Source organism: Electrona antarctica (assembly GCF_951216825.1).
Source record: "Electrona antarctica genome assembly, chromosome: 17".
NCBI lineage: Eukaryota > Metazoa > Chordata > Actinopteri > Myctophiformes > Myctophidae > Electrona > Electrona antarctica.
This window is the reverse complement of record NC_136798.1, coordinates 14,106,227-14,128,706: the sequence shown is the minus strand read 5'-3', so window position 1 is coordinate 14,128,706 and position 22,480 is coordinate 14,106,227. Positions and strand designations below refer to the sequence as shown.

Below are 22,480 nucleotides of genomic sequence, written 5' to 3'. Positions count from 1 at the left end.
ATTTCAATAGAAGTTGCTCAGTGGCGTTTTGAAGCACCCGGAAGAATGCTCTATACTTCCGCATTTGCCAACCAAATATTGGTTGGCAAATGCGTTGGCCAGCCTTTCTGGGGGCTTGGGGCTGACAGCCCTCCTGGATTAAGAGCGTCTGCTAAATGCCTAAATTGTAAATTGTAAATTGTAATCACGCAGGAGTCTCCTGGATTTGATATCAAACTCCCAAAATTCACCAGAACACAGGAAATTACTTCTACTACCCTCAGACCCCCCGCTTAGGGCGTGTGTGGGCAGTGCATGCAATCGTACAGAGATGTAGGATTCTCAAAGAGCACTTATGGGCGGCTGCAATTCAAAACTGCCCCCCCCCCCCCCCTCTATTTTTTTATTGGTGTAAACCACTCCTACAACTGGCTTTTTGAGTGGTGTAAACCACTCCTACAACTGGCTTTGTTAGTCTGTGCAGAAAAAACTAGAAAAAGTGCCCTTCTGGGCACAGGTCTCCACCAGGAGGATAGGACTGTGTGAGATGTTTGGCAAAATGTTTAGGAGTAATATAAATAAGTAATATGTTTGCCTTTGATGGCAATTGGATGATTTGAGGCATTTTGTTCCAAAAATGTGTTTTGCAAAAATCAACCTGTTGGTGGCGCTATAACAGGCCAATGTGAAAAGGGTGGGATATATTCCTCAGCCTAGTAAGAAAATGTGTGAAAGATTTGACGTAAATTGCATGCTGCGTTGATGATTTGAGGCTTTTGTTCAAAACGGGGCAATCTTGCAAACTGTGAAAGCCAATTATAGCCAATTAGGATGGAATATGAAATATCGGACAGATCCGATTTGAGCACATGACCATAGAGATACTGTGTAACGATTTTGGAGGAGTAATATCCAAAAATGTGTTTTACAAAATTCGGCCTCCTGGTGGCGCTATAAAAGGCAGATGTGGAAAATGCAGGTCAAAGGTTTGTCCTTGGCCTCTAGGGAGTGTGCATGCAACGTTTCACGCAGATCGGTGCAGTTTTAGGTAAACAATGTGAAAAGCTGCCTCATGGTGGCGCTATAACAGGCCGTTCTGGAAAATGCGGGGCAGAGGTTCATCGTTGGCATCCAGGGAGTGTGTGTGCAAAGTTTGGCATCGACCGGGTTAACGGTGCCGGAGATTAGCTGGTAACGGACGGACGGAAGGACACACGGACGGACACACACACGGACGGAGTGCAAAACATACTCTCTCCCCATGCCTTCGGCCTGGTGGAGACAATTAGCATGGTTGCTATGTTCACCCTGTTCACCCGGGTGTGATTTCATTACGTCAGACATGATTTCATTACGTCAGACAGGCTATATAAGACCTTACACCACTCAGTTCACACGGGTGTGATTTCAGCTTTGTTAGTCTACGTGTCTGTTCGTACCAAAAATGAGCATGGTTGATGCTGATTGGTTGATGCTGATTTCATTACGTCAGACATTACGCCAGACCACAGCTGATCAGGCTATATAATACCTTACACCACTCAGTTCACACAGGTGTGATTTTTCTATACTGTTCACATATTCCCTTTTTTTCTAACTGTGTATTTGATGATTTATTTTTATTTTTATTTTGCATAGATGTACATATTTGCATGTCTTTTAATTTTTATGAATTGAAAATGGAGGACCCTGATGTAAACAAGTCTAAAGGTGGTTGCACACTGGACGCGTTTTTCGGAAAACCGACGGAGAAACGCTGCTAAAAATCCGAAAGACGCGCTCTGTGTGCAGGGACCTTTAGTGCTTTTTCTGGTTTCATCATCTTAGAAGTTTTTGTATTGACCTTGGACTGTACTCATTGTACCAAAGCATGTACCAAAGCATCAAAGCTAGCACAACCATGCAGGCTCAAGAGCAGTTTTCTTCCCCAGGCTGTAAGACTGCTAAACAAAATGTACTTTTCCACAGTGTCATGGCCTTGCTGTTTGAGTTCTTTTAAAACCTTTTACATGTATTGTTATTTATTTACTGTATTTTTATTTGTGTATTGTGGAGCACCCAGCAGTTTTTCACAATGCAAGTACTTGTACATCTGTGTGATAATAAACATCTTGAATCTTGAATAACAAAATTGTCAATCAATCAATCAATCAATATTGATGTTAATTTAAGTGATAATGAATGGTTAAAGATGGGTCTTACATTGCTTCAGTCATTAAATACATGTCCGTATGGGTTCCGGTGGGTTTTCAGACTACGACGGAAAGTATGAAACCTCTACAATTCCCCTGGAGTACCACTGGAGTAGTGTGGTGGTGTTTACCTGCAGAAGCACACTGACCTGTCACTATATTTTGGTGTTTCTTTTGGTCGTTTTTGGGCTACCAAAACAAACGGTGAATAGACCAAAATACAGCAAGACGGAATTAACCCAGTTAGGCCTGACGTCGAAATTAAAAAAAAGTCTTCTGAAATAATTTTTTTTTTCCAAAAATAGCAGACCTACAAGTTCATAGCGCGCCACTCGGTGGCGTGCTATGAGCTTGTAGATCTGCTATTTTTCAATAGCTAAAGCATAACATAATGCTAACACCAAAAGAGGTTCCCGCCCAAAATGGGTTAAGTGTGTTTCTGGAGGTAAACAAAACAACACTATGCCAGTGGCTGATAACTGCTGTAATAGAGGGAAATTATCGGAAAATAAATCATTTTGTTATGTCAACACAGGGCAAAGTTACATACTATGACTTTATAGATGGAGTGCCCTGATTATTTTTTACTTCTTCTGTTTTGTATGTGTCTATGGTGGAGTTAACATTACTCTAATAGACCCCCAGGTGTGGTTATAATATTCAAATATCCATGTCTTCCCTCTGTATTTTTGGTTTCTTCCTGAAAGCTGAAAGCCTTTGAGTCAAAAGGCTACCCTAACCTCTCCCCCATTATAATACAATACAATCATATGTGGGCGAGGCTTAAATTCAGGTGGGTGGTGCTACAGTGAAAACCAGATATACTCAAGTGGCAATTGTGTCCATCATGCAGACAATATTTTCAAATGCATGGTTTGAGACTTTTAAAATTATGATTTTTATTAATATGCAATATGCAAGCGAATCCCTTTTTTATCTTAGTGTATTATGTACATGAATGACGCATTGTGATAAAATATACTGTATATATACTCTATCTATCTATCTATCTTTATATATCACACAACAGTATATATATATATCAATCAATCTATTTATTTATTAATTTAGGTGCTTTATTTAGATGTAGAACAGGAAACTCAACAAAGAGGGAGGGGGAAGGACACAGGGCTCCAGACGGAGTTGTGGTCAACGCACTATCCTGTCACTTCCTGGCATGCCACATACATTATGTGCTGTATGTTTGATCATTTGTTTTGGAAGGACTGTCAAGAATGACTTCATCTTGTCTGTACAGATAGATGCTTTGCAGTTAAAATTAGAATTTTGCGGTTAAATGGAGGATTTTAATGAAACAGGTAATTGTTCAATTTTCATAAATTTTTCATTTAGAATTGTGTCAGTGTCGATCACACTGCTAAAGAATGTTAAAGTAATGTTAAATAACCTTAAGAGCGGTTGCTTCAATAAAAACCCTTGTGAATAAATGTTGTTTATATCAATATAAATATTGATTACATTATTGACACAAACTTAATTCACCTTTACATATTTTACAGTTGCCACCAATTAAGAGCATGTTACCTGATCAAATCTGATAATACTTTTCATACAAAAACAAGTCTGAAAGAATGAATTGCATTAGATCATTTAATAAATAGTAGGACATTCTCTGTACTGTAGCTCGGAATTCTTTACTAACCAAGACGCTATATTGTTGTACAAAACTCTCTTTGTCTCTTTCATAGAGATACGAGTACAGTTTAAAATTAATTATACTCAATTTGTTGTTTCCACTGACAGATCCGACTCAATTTAATCCAATAAGAACTACTAGTGCATTTTAACAAACAAAGCAAATATGTCATTTGAGTGACCAGACGTCCCGGTTTGGCCGTGATTGTCAAGCTGGGTGTCCCAAGTGCAGATAAATCTCTCTAAAACTATAAAATGTCCCGGTTTTCATCATTCATTACCAAATCTTCCTGTTTTTTACCAAGGTGGTTTAAATAAAGACATAATAAACTCTAAAAAGTAGCATAAAGTAATTAGCCAATCTAGTCGCACAACACATTGTGAGGCGACTCAGGCGACGCATTGTGAACTTGTGATTTAAGGGTCAATGTTTGTGTTTTGGAAAATATGGTCACTCGCCGCATGTTGCCTCTAGTCCACCACCTTCCCATTTACCGGTCATCTCTGCCTTATAAGCCCAGGCAGGGCTCCCCAAAAAGAAGTCACATGACTACCCTTTCTGCTTCTTTGGTGTTTTTGTTTGTTTGTTTAGTTTTTTTGACGCGCTTAAGGGGAAACGGGCTGCTGCTGCTGCCACCGCTGGTTGGTGGGATACTGTGGCTACAGGAGAGACAAAGCCTGATACTGGCGATCTGGAGGCAGGGATGGGTGGGGCCTGCATGCCAAACGGTGACACGGACCAGAGGTTAATCTCACTAGGGGCCCACTTTAACCTCGCTACACAAAACACACACACTCATGCACAAACCATATACATGCACGCATGCTCTCTCTCGCTCTCTCTCATACACTTTTTTTCTTTTTACAAAGGGCTTGCATGTAGACATCAACACCCACGCAGCAAAAGCAGAAAATGTTTAACTCCTTTTTTTACACACACACACACACACACACACACACACACACACACACACACACACACACACACACACACACACACACACACACACACACACACACACACACACACACACACACACACACACACACACACACACACACACACACACACACACACACACACACACACACACACACACACACACTCCATCCCATAAAGTGAACACGCTTTGGAAGAACAGCACTACAGCAGCACACAGCAGCAAAGCTAGCTCACTGCTCAACATTTCAAACTGATTACCGACAAAGGGCAGCCCCCCCCCCCCCCCCCCCCCCCATCACACACCCCCTACCTCACCCAACCCCACTATAACCCCCCACCACCACCACCCTCCCCTCCCCTTTTTGTCTTTAAAGAAATTCCTCTTTTTAAAGAATGCCTTTAGGAGAGAGCAACCCCCATGTCCCAGCAGAGCACACACACACACACACACACACACACACACACACACACACACACACACACACACACACACACACACACACTAGTCCAGGTAGGAGAGAGCTGACACACAGAGATAGCAACATTTCTGATTCTTGTACACAATGGTACATGACTGAGGATTGCTTGTACAGGCAGATGGACAGGTTTAAATACTCTGACACTCACGTGCACAAAAATATGTATATATACCCCCCCCCCCCCCCCCCCCCACACACACACACACACACACACACACACACACACACACACACACTACATCAGCTCAAATCTACAACACACACACATAGCTTCCAACAGGAAGTGATCAGATAGAAGCTATGATAATGCGGCCTCCCAGGAAGAACTTATGGTCGGGAGCCTCTTGCACACGAGCGAGCGCGCGCGCACACACACACAGTCACACACACAGTCACACACACACACACACCTCACCCTTCTTCCCTCTCAGCCCCTCGTACCTCTTGCTCTTCCACACTCACTCACTCTCTCTCTCTCTCTCTCCTACACACACACACACTCCCCCCCCCCCCCCCCCCCCCCTTCTCTCTCTTATTTTCCCACATCGCTCCTCTTTCCCTCTCCTGAGCTAACTCCTCCTCTCTCCCTCTCCGGGTCTCTCCTGGCCTTACACTCCCTCTGTACTGTCCCTTCCCTTCATACTACGTCTTTTCCTACCCCAGCCCCTCCCTCCCTCCCTCTCTCACACACACACACACACACACACACACACACACAATCTTTCTCCCTCACTCATGCATATTGTCAGGGCTCTCTCACATACAAACATATTATCTTCAAATCTCCACCAAATTAATTGAGAACATTGAGATATTACTGCATGCCACACAAAGCCCCTCTCTCTCCCTCTGTCTTAATCTTGAGTACGTCGCGTTACAGAGTTCCAAGTAGTATTATTATCAAAGCTCCATTCTATCTGAATGTTGTGTTGTTTAAACCTCACATCTTAGCTATTCAAATTCAACAATAAAAAAAATAAAAAACATAATTTTGAGATTTTGTTTGACAGACAACAAAACATGGTCTTTGTGTGCTATGTCTCTGGTCCAGAGCGTCTGTACTGTCTAAAGTTCTCTAAACCACTGTTTACCAAACTGCAGGTTGGGACACATTTATTGGTCACGACTTTAGCAAAAATCCCATTAACTTTTCCTACTTTTAAAGAATGAAAAATGTTTTTCATACTTTTAGAGAATATCCGTGGTCATCATATGAGCATACCTAATAATATGCCAAAACAATACGAAAATGTCCATATCAAAAATCCAATTTGAATTACTTCCTTTGTACGAAAACGTGCTGCGTGATGACGTAACGTGGCCCGAAGAATCCTGATTAGCCTACAAAACTACTCGGTTTTTAAATCTCATTCAAGATGACATCCAGACAGTGAATTACTTAATTATAAAACTTAATCAGCACACTAAAATATGTATCTGAAAGCATTATAGGTTAGAAATAAGCCACGTAGTAGCAAACATGCTGATCTTGCCTCTTGTCTCTCACTTGTAAACAAAGACTCAACACGGATGTAGCATAGGATACCAATGTCCCATAGCCTGAAGGGATGAGACACTCTGATTGGTTCCAAAACACACAGGCTTCCGTTTCAGACTAAAACTTCAAAATAAAATGCCCAAAAATTGCCATTGCAAGCCGACTTTTCTTCTTTTCTTTACATTTTAAAATAAACAAACAAATCTAAGAAATGACATGAATAAAAAATAATACAAAATTAAGTAGTGAAAATAGCCGACTCAAATCTCAACCTGAAAAGGAACCACTGGTCTAACTACTTGAGACTGGCAATAGAAGTAATAAAATAACAATATCCAGAATGAAACATTGGTAATAAAAAAAAAGAATGAATTGAGCAACATTGAGTATGTGGTATTCTTCTCTATTTGAATCTAGCTGCCAGTACCAGCACCTCATAAAAACGAAACTAGTGTTGTCAACTTGTCATTTATGACAGTATAAATTATTTTGTGACTTAAGACGACGATAAATGTGTATCAGAACAGATTTAGCCAAATTCTCCTAAATTACCGCTCCGAATGGTCAAGATAAATTCATGGTACCTTTTTATTTAGATTCTGCATTAATTTCTAAAGTTATATAACTCAATGTGTTAGAAATACATATTTCAAATAGATGAAAATCTAAAGCTTTGCACAAATTGAGGACAATTCTGCATGCATGAATATTGTCAACATTGCTGGTAACTTCTATAGACATACCAAGGCTAATCGTCTCAAATCACATTATGGATTTGAAAAATGTTTCTAGTGAAACCTGTATCACACCAAGGCCCCAAGTTACAAATAGCTGAGACAGTCATTGTTTATTTCAGTTGTACTAGATCTCTGTAGGTTCTTTCCCATGTCTCAACCTTCATTCATTCTGGCCTGATTTATTTAACTATACTGTATATCGGTGCATAAATGGGCCATTGAGCCATTCAACTACATCGGTATGTAATTGATTATGCAGCCAATATGTCCCAATTTTAAACACTTTAATGACATACGTATTGACAAAATGGCATATCCAAAATAGCTACACCTGGTGTCCCTATTTTGGGTATGTAATTATGGGCCAACATTTTCAAACAAGTTTCAAACATGATGGGGCATAAGAGGTTAATTCAATAAAGTTCAGTTTGTGTTTTCAAGCTGTTATTTGAGGCTATTTTTATATATATTTGGCCTATAAATTAAAGTTTCTCAAATAGTAACCTTAATTACATTTAAAAATGTTAATTGATTACAAAATGTACTTAAAATACAGTATATCTGTCAAAACATCAGTAGCCTATATGCAAACTTTGACCCTCCAAAATCAGTTTTGCCATCAGACCCAGAAATTTGGCGGACATCTTTGGCCAGTCTGATGCGTTCACATGGTATAATGCCAGTATAAAAGGGATTCATCTCACTGCTAAACACCCCATGGCAAAGGGTTGCATTACCCACACAATACATACTTTGCAGAGCCTTTGTTAATTTACTAAACATTCACTATTAACCAGCACTATGCAGAGCACAAATAATATGCATCAGATAAATGAAGATAGATTGAATTAAGACATATGACTAGGACACCACCACACTGGAAGCAAGGTGTTTACCTTCCCTTGGTTGCCCAAGTTGTCATTTTTCATAGGAAAGCTTTAAAAAGAAATAGAAAAAATAGGCATTTTAAAGCTAAATGGTACATATGTTCAGAAGTGCAATTTACATCATAACTAGACAGGATGTTTGGAATGTAAACAAAACAGCAAGTGGGTGTGTATGTATGCACCAATGCAGCACAGTGAGATCAAACCGTTTTAGCCTCAATGTGGCGTTGTGCATCTCGGTTCATCACTGCAAACAGTTTCACTGACATGTGACATATATTTTGAGAAAGATAGCCGTGCTCTGTGTCACATCTGAGCCACAATATTCCCCCAGTTTGATATACTATATCCTGCAAGACCACAATAAAAGCACCTCTCAGAGCGGGTGCGAAAATGAAATGGTGAAAATGACTCTCCTCATCCCCTCTCATTCCTTCTCAAGTCTTTAAAGGCACTTTATAGGACCGTAAAAAAGGCGATTTAACGGCAGCGAGAGGAGTTCAAAGGAGGAATCAACTGCTCTTTGTTTGCAGCGGAATAAGACGAAAATAAGGCCACTGTGAAGCGACAAGCATCCGATGCACAATAAATCAAACATCTGCCACGCTAAACAGGCTAGCTTCTGCTTTAGATTGATCACAAGACAGCACGGGGGTCAATACGGTATAGGACACATGGCTCATAATGCAAGCAACCATTGTTACCTTCAAGTCAGTGAACATGACCACAAAGTGCTATGCATGCAATTACTGTCAACATCAACAAGTGACACAAAGACAGCAGGCCCTCCCTCTGCATGTACTGTGGTCATCTATGATCACATGTCACATGCAAGGAGCTACTGAGAGTGTGCAATGGTTTTCTAGTTTGTACATTCACAGACAGTGAAATCCTCAGTGTTCATCCATCCATTTGTACGTTGACTTAAATCTGCAATCTGGAACTTATTTTAATGAATAAAATGTTATACCAATCGGTGACCTATATGGTAGAGTGCAATATAACTATAGCACATCTTCAGTGGTTGGAGACATTTAGACCCTGGTGTCTGACAGCACACATACTAGTTGACAGGTACTGCCTGGAGCTCATAAGCTCATTGGAATGGGGAGGGGGGGGGGGGGGGGGGCTCTAGGGAAGAATTATGGTCATATTTGCGGGATGCCTGGGCAATAGTTCTTGACTGCAGCTTTAAATAAACACTCAGGATTTTACAGTGTATCAAGCAGGCTCTCTATGCTGTGTCCATGAGGCAAGTGAAAACGAGGCTATAAGTGTGTCATAGACCATGAATGTCTCTCCCTTCCCTCCACCGTCAAGAGGGAGGGAAAGGAATCATGTCGCTTTGAGGAAACTTCACATGTTTTTTTCCCCCGTCTACCCCTATTTGGAAAACGTTACGGTTACAAAGTATCAACCTGAATCCCTTGTGAAATTAATCTGATGATACGTTATACAAATGTAACCGTTAATCAGACATTAGAGAAGAAGTGTGTCTCTCGTTCCCAGATAGTGACACCACCACTACACCGCCAGTCCAAAGGGATAACACTGTGTGTAGGCCTACGTTTCAGAACTGGGACTAGTCAACAACATGCATTTTGCTCGTCTACACTTCCTAAACTCACACAAGACGAGCGCTGGTCCAACCGTGGATTATTTTTCCACCTTCCCAGACGTAACGGTGTAGCCCATATGTCCACAAACAACATGATTGCAAAACGTTTCTTCTTCATTTTCACCGTGAACTTACTTGGTGGACGAAAACATCCAGAGGGGGGTCGACGGGGCTCCCGTCGCTGCTGGTCATTGAGATAAATCCGAACCCCATCCGTACATTGAACCATTTACAGAAGCCAGCTCCTGACAGGGTCTGGGTGCGGGTTCGGTCTTCATGTTCGTTGGACTTGGCGGGGTCCTCTCCGCCACCTTTACCCGCCCCTCCTAAAAGGCAAATAAGAGCACTTAGCCCACTGCATGTTAATGTACGTATACGTATAGCCTACAGTGCATTAAGTATTATGCTGCCCTGTGCGCGTCGCGTTTGTGTTTTATTTGTAGCTATTTTACATAACCCAGTTCAGTTGAATGCAGTCCTTTGGGGTGAGAGTCTCCAGTCCACGAGTCTCAACGGGGGGAATCCCCCGCCACTCGCAAAAAAATACTGTGAAGTTCAAGACCAGTACAGTTTTTAGCTGCACCATTTTCAAGATCGGTCACGCATGGAACAGTTAGTCGTTAGTGCATGATCCAAGCATGCATCAATGCCCCCCCCCCCCCCACAAAAAAAAGAAAGTTGTTTTGTAGGCTGTGACATAATACAACGTTGTACCTCAATCATGCACACAGTAGGGGAATACATCCTCGACCAAATGGACCCTTGCGGTTGCAATTGGTTCCATATTGGCACACTCTGGAGTTACAAAATGGATAAATGAACACTGAGGATTTTTACTTGTGCAAAGCGTGCTCGCTGCTCCTGCTGAAACTTGGAAGGGGTTTGTCGGAGGTCTAAAACTGTAGGCCTACAGTTCATCTGAGTTGCAAGGCTATAGCAGGACCCAGAAAGGCAGGTGTACACATGGTTCCTCTATAGCTTTACTGAGCAGAAGCCTCTAACAATGCACAATGCAAAACATTTACATATATATCGGTGGTCATCTGGGGCGGTAGAAAGGTAGCCCTGTGGGTTGTTTTAAGGTTTTACAGCAATAATCTCACGCGACCTCATTTTCTATGCAATGAGATGTAAAACTAAAACACCCACCCACCAAAAAAAACAAACATAAGAAATAATTGCAGAATAACCTTCGGCCATGTTTCCCCGCGGACCCTCTGTGCCCAAGTTCCAATAGAAAGGCTTCCTTCTCTGCGAAAACGGGCTGCGGTGTACACCATTAATCCGACATCCTCGATCACATCGCTGCCGAATTTAGCTCGCATGGTACGGCGTGCTTTCTGTCTTTTGATATTTGGTCATGTCTCTCTCTCTCTCTCTCTCTCTCTCCCTCTATTCCCTCTCTGTTCCTCACACACTCTTCTCTCTCTCACACACACACACTCACTCATACACACCACCTCTGTGGCTGCCTGGTTCTCTCGCCGCTCTCGATCGCTCGCTCTCCCTCTCTCTCTCCCTCTCTCTCTCTCCCTCTCCTGTTCTCTCATTCGCTCGCTCGGTGGCTGTGCCTGTTCCCGTACTGAACACGTGACTTTGTCAATTACATGCTTTCTTGCTACTAATTTCACTACGATTTCCGAGGGCGGGGAGCGGTGCGTGTGTATACGCAGTGGTTCTCTTCTCAACAACTTATCATTTCAGGGACCCCCATAACTCTGCAAGTGTGTGCAAATGGGACCAAATGGACTGTGGACGGAATACGGGTCCAATAGGCTTACTCCAGTTGGATCCATTTTCACACCCGCAGAGTTACACATGTAAGGGTCTCTTGGACCCCCCCCCCCCCCCCCCCCATACCGCCTACAGGAACCCCGAGGGTCCCTGGGCCTCACTTTGAGAACCACTGGTGTAGAGGGAAACGAACTCGGAGTCGGAACCGACGAGAAAGGACCCATATAGTCGGACTATGTCCATACTGAACATATTGCAATTTTGCATGCAGGCATTTATATGAATAGCCTAGACGAGAAGATATGAGCTATAGAATGAACGTACGTGCAAGGGAGCCGAGACCACATGCACCCTACGTCCAGTCTTTTCTGTGGTGAACATTCGGCGAAAATAGCAGATCTACAAACTACTGTCATTATGCCTGCCATTGCCTGATGAACTATAGGCTATATTTTCGGGACCCCGAAATAGCATTGTGTGGTTAAGACATAATAGATTTGTCTGTTCCTTGCACAGTAGTAGGCTAATAAATGTGAACTCAACTAAAGCCTGAAATGTATAGTCATATTCCAGGCTAGTAATTAAAAGTGGGTCTACACTAAAACAACCTCTAGCACTATGATAGTCCTCAGAGATATCATGTTTTAGGCTTCAGGGTTAGTTGTTTACAGCTCCTGTTCTCATAACCATACAAAAACATCACCACAATATGGACACCAGGGGAGAGTTGAACTCAGAGCTTTGGAATGTGACTGGAAAACTCTTGAAAACAAACGACATAACTGATCGAGGCTCATCGTCTACAGCAACTGTCAATATCAAATCTATTGACAGGCAAGTCCTGCTATACTATGAGAAATGGCAACTTGGTCACTACGAATTTAGTCCACTTTTCGAGTCAGAAATACACATGGAAGAGGCACGCAAACTAACACTATACTCAAGGACACTGCGGACAGATCGATAACAACAAGCCCGGGAGAAGAAGTAGATGGGGAAAAAAACATCACAATCTTATCTTTTGGGCATAAATACAACAGGGCGGTTCTCAAGGGTTACTCTCGGGTATGAGGAAAAGAGGGAAACACGTTAGAAAGAAGAATGAATCAACAACAACCTCATCCCCACCCACCGACCAAAGAGCCCACCCTCCGGAATTCATGAGCTTACCCCTACCCCCAATCCATCCCACCCTGCCCCTGGCCACCCAGCCCCCGCGCGCAAATTCTGTTTTTGAAGATGCGTGTAGTAGAAGAGGCCTCCGGTCCACAGTGGCCATAGAATTACTGTTTGGGTCACAGGGTTGGATACCGGTGTCAGATGGGATCGACTCCCTCGTGTCCTCAGAGGACATTTCCCACTAGCCTATGGGATATATATATATATATATATATATATATATATATATATATATATATATATATATATATATATATATATATATATATATTGTGTCATGTGTATGTGTGTAAATGTGTATGTGTGTGTGTGCGTGCGTATGTGTGTTCGAGCTCATGCAAAAGGGTAGGCCTAGCCTACTTGTAGCCTGTCTGCAAATGAAAACAACTTGAACAATCAATGCAACTATACGGTAACTTAACAACTTAACTTAACATTTTTTTCAAATTCCCGTGAAAATATTCCCTAAATTATTATTTTTTAAATATCCCTATAGTCCCTTAAAGTGGGATTTTTTTTAGAACTAAGTAACGTAAAAAATAACTTTGTTCAACTTGTATGGCACGATTATGGTATACGCCTATATGATAGTAATCACAGCATTAAGCTTTACAAAGAATACCCCGTGCCCTATAACCCTAATATATGCCTATAACACTCGATGCACTCACGAGCATATGGAAAGATTCCCCATGCTACTTGAATACCAACATTCTGAGTAGACGTTGGACTCTCTCACCCTAGCTAACCCCACCCAACCCCCACTTCCAACCATCTAGGCTCCCAGAGGAAATTTGCCTTTACCCTGCATTGCTGTCAATGCAGTTCAAAGGGTTCATTGAGTTCGTCTATTCCTTTCTCCTCTCTTTTTTGGAAAGGGGGTTGTTTTTTGTCGTTTAGTGTATGCATTCCAGCCACCAATCCCTCACTTTTTATGTCCTCGACAAGGAAGTGTAAACAGTGCTCGCTGAGCAGCAGGTCATCCCATGTCAGAGCTGTTTTTGAAGAATTGGAATGTAATGGACATTTGAAACGTTTTGCATTCAAAGGGTGATTATTGTTTCTTCATTTATCCATTGTTTCGAAGTGAGAAATGCGAGTGACTGCTTCAATTTCCTCCAAATTGTTTTGGTGTCAAGACTAATTTAGAGGGAAAATAAATTAATCCTGTCTGTATTTATCAAAGTTTTCACCCATATATGGGACTTTAACTTCGTCTCATGTGGCATATTTCGTTCATAAACATTTATAACCAACGAAAAAAAATTACAACAATCTCCTAAAAGCTTATGGTGTGCCATGTGGTATTAACTTGCACCGCATGACCTACAAAGGCTGAACAAAAGGTGATTATTTTCTCAAATCTATTCCAAATGAACTGATTTATTTCTCTTTTATTTTATTGTAAATAAAACCAGAGCAAACATTTGTGTTTGGATTCAGAAATGGACATTTATTTTGAGTCTTGCACCTTTTAAGGCCATGAACCAAAAGCCACATTCCTGGAGAATCTTTCTGGGGAGGTTTGAATACAGCGTGTGGAAACAACTTTTCTCCGAGCGCATAAATCTCGACCATTTTGTCCAAGGATCTAACTTTGCTCGGACAAAAAAAAAGAAAACCCCCAAAACATGGGTAAACATGGTCAAAATATCTGAATGAATGCCGGTGACGTCAGAGAGGGGCTGAGAAGCGCCTTCTATCGCTGCAAGACGCATGCAGTAAACCGCCTGTTGGTTCACGGGTGATCTTTTTTATTTTTATTTCTGTAAAACATGATAATTTGCTGGGACATGGCAGGTCAGTATACCTTCTGTCTCACATCTCTAACGTCAATCAATTCATGAATGGGTTTCTTTCTTATCTGATTAGCAAAAATCGATTCTTCAATAATGTTTCTACACCTAACCCACAATCGGATGCATTACAGTAAACCATTGGGCGCACATGCACACATTGCGGGTTTATTAAACTTGTTATTTGATAATCAACACCATATAATGATTCGTGATTTAACCAAGTTGAATTCAGGCCGTTTAGTTATAGTTTAGTTATAAAGTAGCCTATGCAATTAGCATTTCCCGAAAAGCTCCCGTTCCGTCAAATGTCGTAGATTTGACCGTAATTTTGACGATTCACTTCACAAATATTATGGTTCTTCCTAATATTTACAGTCGGATTATTCACTCACCTGTGAGCGGAGGCAGGGTCAAGGACATGTTAACCCAGTTCCCTGTGTGAATGGAACAGATGATAGTAGGCTAGCAGAGTACAGACAGGTAAACCAAACCTTCCCCTCCGGACCGTGTCCCAAGTTGATGGTGCAAAAACCTAACAAGAACAAGTGTCGGATGTTCACTCACAAAGTTTACCGACGCTGTTTTGAAATGCACATGAAGGGGTAGCCTTTATTGCTTCAAGCCCGGCACACGTGAAGCAACTGGCCGACTGAATTCAAGGCGATTTTCCACCTATGAATATTTTATAGTAACACGGTAACATAAGCGGATGAGTGTGCAAGGCAGGCAGATTTGTTGTAATTTTTGCGACAGGGTCCGGCAGATTGCACAGTGTATAGCAGAGCAGAGATGAAGCAAAAACAACATGATTATTTTCTATGGCAAAATTGTGTGCGATATCTCAGTAAAAGTGGCCATGCGTGGTTGTAGAGTCTTTAAAATAAAATGTAAACATTTTTCATTGAGCACATGGACACAGTGATAGCATTATTCCAGAGATCACTGACCATGCATTTTCCATTGAGGACACATTTTCTTTTCCTCGTGCAGCCCCTAAATTAAGTTAGTCTTTTCAGCTACAGTCATTATGATAAGAATAAGTAGGTTAAAACCGTTAACGCAACAATAGGCCTGTACAAATGTTACCCATTGTTTAACTGACATATTCTCCACCAGTGTTAAAATCAAATGTATGTAATTATAATTCGGCCATGCATAGATAGACAATGTGGCATCCTTTTTGGTGCATGTGCTTTTAGCCTCCCCCACCTCTTCCTTCCTTCCAAATACAAACCTCACCTCCCCCACTCATTTTGCACAGAGAGTAGAGAAGAGATCAATGTCAATGATAGCATATCATAAACAATAGCCTACTTTTATTTACTTCAATGCCAATGCAGTTACTCATAAAATTGATAAAAGAACACCTGCGCACAAGTTAGTCTGTTGCCATAGCATGAAATGTTTTAAGGCTATTCTCTGAACCTAACCTAACCTGATCTGAGATCTACCATAGACACACTAAATGCAGTATTATCTGCGTCAAGCGGCACAACTCAACTGACCACAGACCAGCTTCTATTCTACAAGGTGTGAAGCGCTCAGTCTTCACTCAGGACTGAAATAAACAGCGCCACTCACCGGCTCACTGGTGACATTCTGAACCAGTTCCAAGCACACTGCAAAACAAGGAAAGGTTATGTCAGAATTTAACCTCATAGTACAGGATTCCACTTAAGATGGCCATCAAAACCACCAGGTTTCACTAAAGACTGATTTCCATCAATAGCAGCAATAAAAATCACACCCGTGTGAAATGAGGGGCGCTCTTATCGTACATCATCATGAATCATCTCATACTGGCCAATCAGAATGCCTGTTGCCTGTGATTGGTTAGCTGATTTGCTCGTTTACATATGACATACATTTTCCCTTCAATGTCAATGGTGTTTAATGTTTTGATGTTTAGTTTACATCATATTTAGCGGAATTCTGACATAATTTCTCCGTTCAACGTCTATGGCAAAACTTGAGGTGGGCGGGGACAAAATTTAGAGGACATTTGACCGGAATTCTCTTACCGTGGTCAATGGCAAATCTTGAGACTGTTTATAGAAGGGGCTAGCGCCCCTTAAAAATACGATATAATCATTTTTAATTTCCTACAAAACCCAAACCACATGCTGTCTGTCCAGATCAGTGTTGGAAAGTAACTAATTACATTTACTCAAGTGATTTTGAGTTACTTTTACTTTAGTTCAATATGTAAAATTTACAAGACTATTCTACCACACCCAGATGCATGCATATATATCTTCACAGTGATTATTTGAAAACGTTACAAATGATATAACATAGGCTACATTAACCAGTTATTGCATGGCGACACATTGTTGCTCACAACATTTTTGAAATGTGTTAAAAAGACCTATAATAATTTGTACTTGTTGATGCAAATACTTTCACATATATATTTGTGTCTATGACATGGCCCGGAAATATGTAGGCTATACTACTCTACATCACGTGGTCTCAGTGAAGGGAAAAAAATGTCATCCCTTTAAAGGACCACTTCACCACTTTTCAACCTATCTTCATATAATAGGTCCTCACTAATAATCATGATAAAATGGCACGATTTTTTTCTACTCAGTCTGTGTCTCATATAGGGCTGTGGGCAGTTTAGAAACCGTCTTCCAGTGACATCATCATTAGGCAGATTCTTTTTAAACAAGATTTTTTTAACAAAAATGTTTAGATTTTCATTATGCGCCATTTTTTCATGATTATTATTGAGGACCTATTATATGAAGATAGGTTGAAAAGTGGTGAAGTGGTCCTTTAAGTAGGCCTACTTATTATACCACTTTTACTAGTGGTATTGGTGCTTTGACTTCTGAGTACTTTTTCATCCACTGGATCAGATCCTTTATAACAATGTAGGATAGCGTTGCTGCTATATCAAGCAGAAATCGCTTTAGCCCCTCCTATATTCAGTGTAGATTTTCGTCTTACACAAACATTAAATTCCCATTGGAGAATTTACGTCATATGTGTCTGAGCAAATCGACATGTTACGTCACGGTGATGTATGATGATAAGAGCACCCCTCACTTCACACAGGTGTGATTTTTATGAAGAGTTTTGGAGAGTTTCCACCCGACAGACGATCATGTGTAACAACACCATTGGTAACAGGTGCCTGTCCAGACAACAAATAACAAATTACATTTGTAGAGAATTTTGTTGGCCTCTTTGTGCTTTTAATAAAGCCACAAAAATGATTCCAAAATGTACATGCGTTTCGTTTTGTTACGTTGGTTAAAGTGTTCTAATAAATGTTAGAGGAAAGTTTAGACATTTAAACAGGGGGAAATTAAATTAAGATAATTCAAAACCTTTCTTGTAGTCAGGGATTTTGAGCAAACTTTCTTCAAAAGGTGATTATGAAACATTGTAATGTCACTGTCCCATTGTCCCATGGACATATGCCTATACTGGATGCAATAACCCCCACATGACATATAGCTACATCATGTTTTAACAATGCTCAGATATGAAGTGATATCATTTCTTTGGTGGAAGCCATTACATTTTCGTTTAGTTTCAAAGAAGAAAGCAAACCAGCTGTTCACTAGAAGTGAAAATACTTTCAGTGAGTTTTCTTAAAAAAAATAATCAATACAATTGTATATGTAAATGCTTTTGGAAACAATTCTGCACAAAGTAGCAGCTGCATTTTGATAATGGTTAAAACCAACCAGTGCAGTTTCTATGGTCAATAATGACCATGATAATGGTGTTTAGTTCTTCACAATAGGCTAAATATCTTGATTTTTGTGAATGAATGAATGAATGCACAGTGATGGTCATTTATACACAAATCCACATTTTCTGCAACCTTAACCAAAGTTTAACCCTAAAGCCCATGCAGTCCACACCAATTATGCAACTCCTTGCAACATGCAACTACGTGCAACCATTATCCCCAATTTCAGTTGTGACTATTGCATTGGTGCGGACTGGCCTTAACTCAGTCTAACTGGTTCCCTATATCATAAAGCAATTTTGTATTTGCATTTGTATGTCCATATTTCAACTTAATAAAAAGTAGTATAAATATCACAACGTTTTACCTTTTTTTTTTTAAATTAATGTGAGTGTGCCTATATGGGTTTTATAAACATTGAACCAATGAAAAGTATTAAGAGCTAAATATTGCCTTTGGAACACATTACACATGGTTCTTTTTACATTCCCTGAAGAGTACCGGTTTTGGACATACAAGGTTTCAACTGGCTGACAGGGATGATAGTTACAACACATTTCCTGAATGTTTGCCAAGACTATACAAAGCAGGGTTTTTTTTCCCTCTCCCTTGTCTAATTGCTGTACATATTATGGTAAACTGAATCAAAGTTGCACATTTTGTAAATGATTCTCCAGAAATAACTTTCCAAGATGGTGCCATATACAGCCCAACCAATGAGATTTGGGAAACTGGTTGATTGGCTATACTTGAGTGACTATACTTTAGTGGTGGAAAGTACATATACTCAAGTACAATTTTTACTTGATTCTTCTGGAATTATTACTTACTTAAAAGTTTGACTCTTTAAAAAAAAACATTAGTATGCCGTAAGTATTTAAATTTCAATGTTTGCACTTTTATTATATATATATATATATTTTAAGACATTTTAACTCATAACCCTAGGCAGGGGTGGAAACGAAGTACTATAACTCCAAGTACATTTACTAACAGTAGGCCTATATTCTATGTCTACTCCACTACAGATGTATAGCAAATGCTCCACCACATATATTTGATACATTGTTACTTTGCAATTTTAACAAAAAAATATATAGGATAGGTTTGGCTATTATAGCCTAGATTATGTTAATTAAAAACTATAGATGATTATTTTAACTATAAGTTGTCTGTCGAAAAGTTATTTTAACTATACTATATTTAGTTAAAATAAGCCCCTATATTAGCCTTGCAACATTAATTAGCCTACACATGAATGCATCAATAACACACAAAGTAATAGGCTATTTATTATTCTGAAATCAGCCATTCTGCATTATGAATATTTCTACTTTTGTCGGTTGAATTATATTTTGATCCAATACTTCAGTACGTACTACGTAGCCTACTTTAAGTCAAGTACTTTTATGGAATTTATAGGCTAGTATTTCTACACTGTGATATTTCTATTTGCTATATGATAGCCGATGTGGACCATCTGACGTCATTATAAATCTCAGGTGTCATAGCCAATAGCTACCATTTCAGGGTGGCCGAACCTCTATATGGTGGCGTTAAAGACCCGCCTTTCTAATGGTGTATTGTGGTAGCGAGAGACCGCATGCCATTTTGTCTAGCCTGTCATGACATCCATCACGTCTCAAACTACTGAGCGATTGCATTTTTTTTTTTACTTTGAGACTCTTTAATAGGCTAGCTAGTCTACTACCATATACGATCTTTGTGCATACAACCTTCATTGTTGGTTACGCCGCCTTATATGCCTCGTGGCAGCGGTGGCCGAACGGATAGCGGAGCGGTCTTGATACCGGAAGGTTGCCAGTTCGAATCAGCGGTCCGACACGTTAAAATTACCACCGCTGAAGTGCCCTTGAACAAGGCATTGAACCACTACGATGAAATGTGTTCTATGAGCAGGGCCTGGCTGGAAACAAGTTCTTGAGCTTAGCCCAGATACCCTGGGTAAATATAGTAATCATTTCATTTCATTTCATTTCATCATGCACCCCAATCGATTTTGAGCATGTTCTGATCGGTAAATATTTCAACGCGCCTTTTTCCGGAGTAGCATATAGCATAATGGCTCATCTGTAGGCCGAAATGGCTATTTAGTTAGTCGGCTGTGTTATAAATTATAATAATTGGAATGTCCCATGCACCACTGCACCAGCTGTGTGGGCTGTTGATTTAGCTTAGGTTCAAAGAGACAGCCTATACATTTCATTTGAATGATTTTAGGCCCAGAACTCATGGGCCTACATAGATAATTCTTCAGACATTACCGATCCATTCATCTTAAAACTGATTGCACAGTGAGTGACTACGGTCACTGCGTACTACAAACACACATACATAGGCTACTGCACGGATACTCTGTTTGGCTCCAAAGCGCCATCTCGTGGTTGGACATGGATATGCAGTCCACCACATGCAGTTGTAAACACACTCCAAAACAGCTACTTTTTTTTTTTTTAATCCAAGACTGAAAACGAATCTGACTGTTTGATATAGGCTAAAATAAATATGTTAATGGCCAGCGCAAAAAAAGCTTTGCGTAAATTCGTTCGTCGGCTGTTTTGTTTTCCTTCCCCGCGGTTAATGACGTGATACAAACTTGTGCTGGGTAGACCAATTGAAAACAGCGACGTTTCCATGTAAAATGACATGTCGATGATCATGTGGGCTTCCTTCATACTTTGTAATTAAATTCCGTTCATGAAAATCCCCTTCGCTATATCGGCCAATCGGCAAGCCTGCTTACGTTTGTCTGAATGTAATAGTTTAAAGTCCAGAGGTTTATATATGGCATTAATAGAGCAAACTATGTCACTCATTTGCCAGGTCTATGAATTGTAAATGCAACTTATACTCGAGTAGCCTAACATCGGCAACTGCCTTCATGGGAGTCGGGACTTTTGAAAACTAAAACGCCTTCTTTACATTTTGCAGTAGAATTCTAATATATCATCCCTGATATGCTTGATTATTATAGCATGTCCCACTTGAGAAGTTCACTGCACTTGTTGCCTCGTTCAACGAATACATTTATGTTTTTAAACTTTTTATGATCAAATTATATATTTAAAAAAAGTTTCTAAACCATATATGTGATGCGTTTCCACTTGACAATGCACGGAGGGATTTCTTAATGTTTAGAAAAAAGTAACACAAATGTAGGCTACTATATAGCCTAAAGACCAAAAACATCAGAATTTGACTTCCTTTTTGTTACATTTAATGCAAAAGATGTGTTTATAAGAATTAATTAGGAAAGCTATTTTTTGTTCACCAAGATGTCATTTCTACAGTTAATAGTGATAGTAAAACAATTATTTAAAGGATCTAGTAAGTCATTAATTTACAAGACAACTGTTTAATAATAAAATCGAATAGTATAGGCTATACCTTTATTGCAATTTTTTTTGTCGAGTAGCCTATGTACATTAACATTTTAATGTTACAGTAACTTGTGATTTGTTTTTTACAATGCCAACAAGAGAAAATGTTTTATGCATTTATTTTGGTAAAAATATAGGCCTGTGTAGTGTGTACCCAACCCATAGTTAAAAAATAAGACTGTACTGTACCTCATTATCAAAAATCTCTGGAATCATTAAAAACTATAGATAAGATTACGTTTTGATCCACAACAAGGTAGCCTATGCGTTGCCGTAATTTTACTAATAGTTTCAGGTCATTATAGTTTTTGCTTTATGTTAGCTTATTGGCAAAAGCTGATTATAAATGTTCAGAACTGAACTATAGTCATATAGCTGTACAATGTTTTAATAATTCTATTTGCTGCCTCTTGTCCCTTTCAGTTGAACTAAAATGGAAAAAGATGTTTGTCAGGGTTTCTTCACTTTCCAAAATAACAGCTTAACCAAATGAAAGAAAGGAGTACATGGTCAATTGTTTGAGAATTTAGATGACAACTTTAAAAGGTGCATGCAGTAAGTGATTTTCTTTTGTGAAAATATCTTTAAAAAAATATATGATAGTAATGATTGATATGTTGAAGGTGTTTGTTCAGTAACAGGGGTTACTCTCTGGCTCTTTAGTAAACA

At 39.9% G+C, this 22,480-nt stretch overlaps 1 protein-coding gene across 1 annotated transcript in view; it reads right to left on the bottom strand.

Annotated features, from left to right (window-relative positions):
• lin28b (lin-28 homolog B (C. elegans)) overlaps window positions 1–15,121 on the bottom strand; it is a gene marked incomplete at both ends in the record, with an annotated part of 34,758 nt that extends 19,637 nt beyond the window's left edge. The window contains 2 exons of the mRNA XM_079526287.1: window positions 10,125–10,315; window positions 15,094–15,121. Coding sequence (XP_079382413.1) covers window positions 10,125–10,315; window positions 15,094–15,121 — 219 coding nt within the window. The remainder of the gene's footprint in view (window positions 1–10,124; window positions 10,316–15,093) is intronic.
• Between the last annotated feature and the right edge of the window lie 7,359 nt (window positions 15,122–22,480).